Source organism: Otolemur garnettii, unplaced genomic scaffold (assembly GCF_000181295.1).
Source record: "Otolemur garnettii isolate 467f Iridium unplaced genomic scaffold, OtoGar3 scaffold00014, whole genome shotgun sequence".
In the NCBI taxonomy this organism is placed as follows: domain Eukaryota; kingdom Metazoa; phylum Chordata; class Mammalia; order Primates; family Galagidae; genus Otolemur; species Otolemur garnettii.
This window is the reverse complement of record NW_003852409.1, coordinates 31,098,938-31,105,391: the sequence shown is the minus strand read 5'-3', so window position 1 is coordinate 31,105,391 and position 6,454 is coordinate 31,098,938. Positions and strand designations below refer to the sequence as shown.

The following is a 6,454-nucleotide window of genomic DNA, read 5'->3' as shown; positions in this document are numbered from 1 at the left end:
CACTGGCCTTAACTTGCACCCAAACCAGCTCCTACCCATAACCCCAACATGGCCACTCTCACCCACATATAAGCCCACAGGGCCTCCACCTGCAGTAGTGCCAGAGAGAAGCCCACTGGCCAGGGTGTCAACCTATCACTCAGCTGGAACCATTTGACATTTTCATCTCTACAGGATGAGAAATTCCACCTTAAATTACTGACATCTCATAGAAAAGCAACATTTTGGGGATATGGGGAAGGATGATTTTAGCACCCTAATTCTTTTTTGAGGTCTCCTAGCCAACAAAGCTCCTTTCTCCAGATCATGGGAAGGGGCTCAGCACTCTTATCTCTGTCACCCCCATTTTGAGTTCTAAGGCTGTAGCTGGTGGGAGAAAGCCTGGCCTTGGCCAGATGGATGGAGATGCATCCTGGGACCCAGACTGGTCCACATTGGCTCTGCCACCCCTTGCTCTAGATGGCCCCACAGGGCTCCCCCATCACAGTCTGAGTTTAACACACACACACACACACACCCCTTTGCGTGAAGGGCAGCTCTGAGAGCCTTAGGCTGAGGACAGTGAGGTCATATCAGAGACCATGGCTGGGGAGACATGGGGTGCCACTCCTTTCTAAGGATGAAGCTCCAAGCAAGGCAAGTAAACAACCTAGTCTTTTATTTGCCCAAGACCAGCTGTTGCAGGCACTGAGGACCCAAGACTTATAGAAGAGAGGGGGAAGGGGGAAACCACCCTGCCTACCAGGTGCTGACTGCCCCCATCCTGCTTCCTTAGGGGGTGGGAAGGGAGAGGTCCACATTTATGCCATCAAGTGTCTCCCCGGTCTTCAGATTCCACACATACCCAGTTGTAGAAGAGCAAATTGAGGCACACTGATTCCCCCTCAGGGCTCTACTGCCAGTCCAAGGTTTAGCCTAGTCCCTTTCCTTTTCTACCCCCAGCAAAATGAGCTACAGGAAGGGTCTCAGGAGTCCATCTGGTGGCCTATGGTGGGGAGGAGGGCAGCCAGGGTCAAGGGCTGAGGGTAGGGGGAGGAGAAGGAGGGATGTGGTTAGAAGAGCAGCTGCTGGTGTGTGTGTGTGTGGGGTGTCAGCAATGAATAGGGAATCCCAGCTGGGGTTCCATAATGGTATCAGTGGGGGACAGGCAGAGCCCTCAGCTGTGCAGATGGGGAAACTGAGGCAGAGACTCCTCTAATCTTTGAAGAGGGAGGGGCCTCCCATCAGCTATTCATGTCCATTCATCTTCACCAGGAAGACACTGTGGCCCAGGGACTGGAGTGCTGTCAGGGTCACTCGTGTTGAGATTGAGACACAAGGAGCAGAAGGCAGCGGGGTCACTTGGTTGCAGAGCCCCCTTCCACTCTGACAAACCAGAGGCACCCTCCCCCCCCCCGCCTTAGCTCCTGGGAGAGGGAGCTGGGTCCTGGCGCCTGCCTGCCCCTGCTCACGTGCCTGAGATAGGCTCATTTTTAGCACCTGGCCTCTTTTCCCTGCCTGGAGGGAGCTTGGGGGACAGAGCAGAGAAGAAAGCAGCCAAGGGGGCCTGGAAGACCTGGCAGTAGGGCCCAAGGGGATGTCTGATTGTTCTGATCTCCCCGCCAAGGGAGCCCAGGCCCAGAGAGGGGCCCTCAGCCTCCATGCAGTGTGGAGATGAAGAGAATGGTGTCCTGGTCCTGCAGCTGGTAGTCCAGCTCGCCCTGGTGCAGGAGAGAGAGGAACAGGAGACCCTCAGGGGCACCTTCCCAGTTTCACCCCAGGTGTTCCAAGGGCTATGGGGGAGGGCTGGCTGTGATGGCAGAGACAGACTTCCAAAAAAACTGATAACCTATTCTTCTTGTGTGAAGGGCACAACTAGAACCCCAGATTTTAACCTTATAAAAGCAAATTACGTAGCCTAATTGTATGTACCCCCATATTAATCTGAAAACAAAAAAACGAAAACCAACAGGTGCCCTATATATCACTTGCTAATCTCCATCATGGAGGAGAAGGCCTGCTTCCCAGCTGCCTATCCCTTCCCTATTTGGGGTGGGACATGGTGGTAGCCTCAGTGTGGGGCTGGAGTAGAGCAGGGAATTATCCAGCCCCAGGGAGAGGCCCACGACTTATTCCCACTGAAGCAACCAGGGAAGGGGCTAGGGGAAGGATATCCCTGAGGTACTGACCAGCAGCTCCCAGTCGGCATCGTTAATCAGCACCAGAATTCCTGGCCGCCTGTGGGAAAGATGGTGGTGAGTAGCAGGGAGTGAAAGGCAGGAGGTAGTCGCAGCAAGGGTAGAGTGCAAAAACAGTGTGGTGGGTAGCCTTTCTTCCTGGGCCTGGCTAAAGAGCTCCCAGGAAGGGGAGGTCACAGTCTAAAAGTAAAGGAATACAGGTCAGACAGACGGTCTTTGGGACCAGATGGAAAATGGCTGCAAATGCCAGGGAACATCACCACCCAGTCCTCAGGGAAGACATTTGTTTTTCTAAGCATCAGTTTCATCATCTAAAATGGGGTTAAAATGATAGTGCCTGTGTCCCAAGGTTGGAGTGAGGATGAGCTGATGTGTATGAGGTGCTTGCTTGATGCACTGCCTGTCAGATAACTATTAGGAGAAGCACAATTTCCTAATGGTCTAACTTTACTCTCCTTGGTCCTGGGGATGAAGAACTTTGGCTTCTAGACCTCCCACATGCCCATCCTGGAGAGGAGGCCATCTTGGCTCTTCTGAATCAGGGATTGCTGTCAGTAGCCCTGAGCATCTGAATGCTCAAGAACAGTCTCGCCTGGCACAGGCACGGGAAGCCAACGTTTGGACAGGCAGTTAGACTGGCTCCTGCTGGCAATGGCCCAGGGAGCACTACTGGCCTTGGGGGAGGCCTCCAGGACCACTGGAACTATGACCTGAACCAGGTGTTGGATGACAGCCTTAGCTCCCAGGGCCTGCTGGTGACCCAGGTGAGGCAGATGAATGAACCTCACAACTGTGCTGCCCACCTCTTTAAAATGCAGGGCTGGCCTTCTTTTAGAAGTAATATCTTTCTTTTTTTTTTTTTTTTTTTTTTTGAGACAGGAGCCTCAAGCTATCCCCCTGGGTAGAGTGCCATGGCATCACGCCCACAGCAACCTCCAACTCCCGGGCTCAAGCGAGTCCCCTGCCTCAGCCTCCCAAGTAACTGGGACTACAGGCGCCCACCACAACACATGGCCATTTTTTGGCTGCAGCCATTATTGTTGTTTGGCGGGCCCGGGCTGGGGATTCGAACCCGCCACCTTAGGTGTATGTGGCTGGCGCCTTAGCTGCTTGAGCCACAGGCGCCGAGCCAGAAGTAACATCTTTGCACACGAAACCTGATCCTTGCTTAGATGCTGGGCTGGGTCTGGGACAGTATAGATGCTTTGGGCGTGAGTGCATGTGTATACGCACAAAGTCAGACTCCCTGAAATCCCAGACTTGTACTGTCCCATACAATATCTGCAAGCCACATGTGGCTATTCAAATTATAATGAAATAAAATGGTCACATTAGCCACATTTCAAAGGCTCAACGGCCCCATGTGACTAGTGGCTATCATATTGGACTGCACAAACTAGCCCATACCTCAGCTGGTTAGAGCATGGTGCTAATATTAGATAGCACAGACATAGAACATTTCCATATTGCAGAAAGTTCTATGGGATGACACCATCCTAGATAGGAGAGGGATGAAAGGAACCTTTGGCATCATCTTTTTCTCAGTATCTTCTGTATGGAGAGAGTGACTAAGGTCTGGAGAAGCAAAGTAACTTGACTAAGCTCCCATAGGAAGTCTGTGTGGTAACCAGAAGGGAGAAACCAAGTTTTCTGAGAAATTCACCATGCTCCTTTCACCTGAGATTTAAAAAAACCCCTAACCGTCCACTTTTAGCAACAATAAAACTGAAAATAGACCTCAGACAGAGCTGAATTGGAGATCATTCCTCAAAAGAACCAGGGGGGAGGAAGCAGAGAACAGGACTTTGAGAAGGCTAGGACGGAACCCTAGGGTGGCAGCCCAGACACCAATCCCTCCCTCCACCCTCCTCAAAGAAGGGAGTAGTGGGGACTCACACACTGTCTCCTTGGATGAACAGCTCTGGCCGCTCTTTTAGCAAATTCTTCTTGATCCAAACAAGGAGGTTCCGGATGTCCCCTGTAGAGGAATGCATAGAACAAACTACTGTCAAACTCAACTCATTCCTGGCCCTCAGTTTTTTTTTTTGAGACAGAGCCTCAAGCTGTTGCCCTGGGTAGAGTGCTGTAGCATCACAGTTCACAGCAACCTCCAATTCCTGGGCTCAAGCGAGTCTCCTGCCTCGCCTCCCAAGTAGCTGGGACTACAGGCGCCTGCCACACACCTGGCTATTTTTTGGTGCAGCCGTCATTGTTGTTTGGCGGGTCCTGACTGGATTCAAACCCGCCAGCTCAGGTGTATGTGGCTGGTGCCTTAGCCGCTTGAGCCACAGGCGCCGAGCCTCATTCCTGGCCCTCAGATTCCTGCTTGGCCCAGAGGAAATAAACATGGGGCCCAAGGAGCTTTTTTTTTGAGACAGAGCCTCAAGGTATCCCCCTGGGTAGAGTGCCGTGGCTTCACAGCTCACAGCAACCTCCAACTCCTGGGCTCAAGCGAGTCTCCTGCCTCGCCTCCCAAGTAGCTGGGACTACAGGCGCCTGCCACACACCTGGGCCATCTTTTGGTTGCAGCCGTCATTGTTGTTTGGCGGGTCCGGGCGCTGGATTCGAACCCACCACCTTAGGTGTATGTGGCTGGTGCCTTAGCCACTTGAGCCACAGGCGCCGAGCCAAGGAGCTTTTTTTAGACCAGGCTGGGGTGATGGCCTAAGAACCTGTGGTTTCCTCACGTGAGGAAATAGGTTAGGAGAGGTCCATGACCTGTCAGACAGATCTTTAGAGAAACTTTCAACCTACCACTGCTTAAGTCTTGAAGAAGTAATAGCATTTACCTACATTAGGGGGACTCAAGGCAAACAGCAGGAGGAACTGTCACATCTAAAGAGTTAAGAGTTCTGGAAGGCCATCTGAAAATGCCATGGCTGGATTTCTTCTGAGAGGGCCTTGAAGAGCTCCCCACCCCTTTATCTCTCCAGTCCCAGCTGGGGAGGATTCACTTTGCTCTAGGAGGGGTCTGAATATATTTCCCTTTGTGAGAGAAAAACAATTGCTGAGCTGATAACATCAGTTAATTTCCTCTGGCAGAGGGAGAGAAGGATCCTTTACCAGCCAGGGAGCTGACAAATCACTCTTCCAGTACTCCCTCCTTCCAGAGCCTTCTGGGCCAGGGGCAGCCACCTTGAAGAGCCATGAGGTTTCAGGTCCAAAGGGTTTCTTACTGCTCGGCTAACACTGAGATCTGCCTCCCTGTGGCCCTAGGAAAGCCACCAGTCTTTCTGCGTATCATGTGGAAGCTCAGAGCCACCTGTCCCCAGGGTCACATCTCCCTTTCTAGGAGTTGTATCAGGCAACAGCACACTGGAATCTGGCTCTATAAAATCTGTGAAGCCCGGGATGTGTGTGTGTGTGTGTGTGTGTGTGTGGTTCAAAGGAGTAGGGCACCGGCCCCATATGCCGGAGGTGGTAAGTTCAAACCCAGCCCTGGCCAACAACTGAAAAAAAAAAAAAAAAGTTTGAGTCTTGGGTGGCACCTGTGGCTCAGTGAGTAGGGTGCCGGCCCCATATACCAAGGGTGGTAGGTTCAAACCCAGCCCCCACCTGCAACAAAAAATTCCGGGCGTTGTGACGGGCGCCTGTAGTCCCGGCTACTTGGGAGGCCGAGGCAAGAGAATCGCCTAAACCCAAGAGCTGGAGGTTGCTGTTATCTGTGATGCTATAGCACTCTACTGAAGGTGAAAACTAGTCTCTGGGAACCCAGGAGAGGAGCTGGGGTTAGCACCCCCCCATCCCGAATCATTGTCTTAGAGGGGAGAGGGATCTGCTATCCTGGCCCCACACCTGAGACAAAGCTTGGCAGCTAAGCTGGAGAAGGCCCAAGTGGTTCTTTGCTTTTCCTGTCCTGAATCCAGAATCCTGGAGTGTAGGCAAGAGAAAGGCTGCTTGGGTTCTGCCCTCAGCTTGGGCGCTGCAGCGTGGCACACACAGCCCCAGCCTTGGGCAGGGTGTTAAGGCATTCTTGCTGGCCTGCATGCCCCCCTCCTAGGAGGCAGGAAGGCTGTACTCTGTCAGGCCTGCATCCTGGATGAACTGGTTCACTTTGCTCTGTGCCAACTTGCCTGGATCGTTCACCAGCAGAGCACAGGGCCAAGGGCAGTTCACGGATTAGAGTGCTGCTTTTCCATTTTAATTTCTCCTTTTATTTTTATTTTATTTTATTTATTTTATTTTTTTTGAGACGGAGCCTCAAGCTATCCCCCTGGGTAGAGTGCCATGGCATCACACTCACAGCAACCTCCAACTCCTGGGCTCAAGCGAGTCTC

At 52.3% G+C, this 6,454-nt stretch overlaps 1 protein-coding gene across 1 annotated transcript in view; it reads right to left on the bottom strand.

The window, feature by feature from the left end:
* Positions 1 to 639: 639 nt before the first annotated feature.
* URM1 (ubiquitin related modifier 1) overlaps positions 640 to 6,454 on the bottom strand; it is a 22,384-nt gene continuing 16,569 nt past the window's right edge. The window contains exons 3-5 of the mRNA XM_012802436.2: positions 4,074 to 4,155; positions 2,169 to 2,217; positions 640 to 1,700 (exon numbers count right to left, since the gene is read on the bottom strand). Coding sequence (XP_012657890.1) covers positions 1,632 to 1,700; positions 2,169 to 2,217; positions 4,074 to 4,155 — 200 coding nt within the window. The 3' untranslated portion in view covers positions 640 to 1,631. The remainder of the gene's footprint in view (positions 1,701 to 2,168; positions 2,218 to 4,073; positions 4,156 to 6,454) is intronic.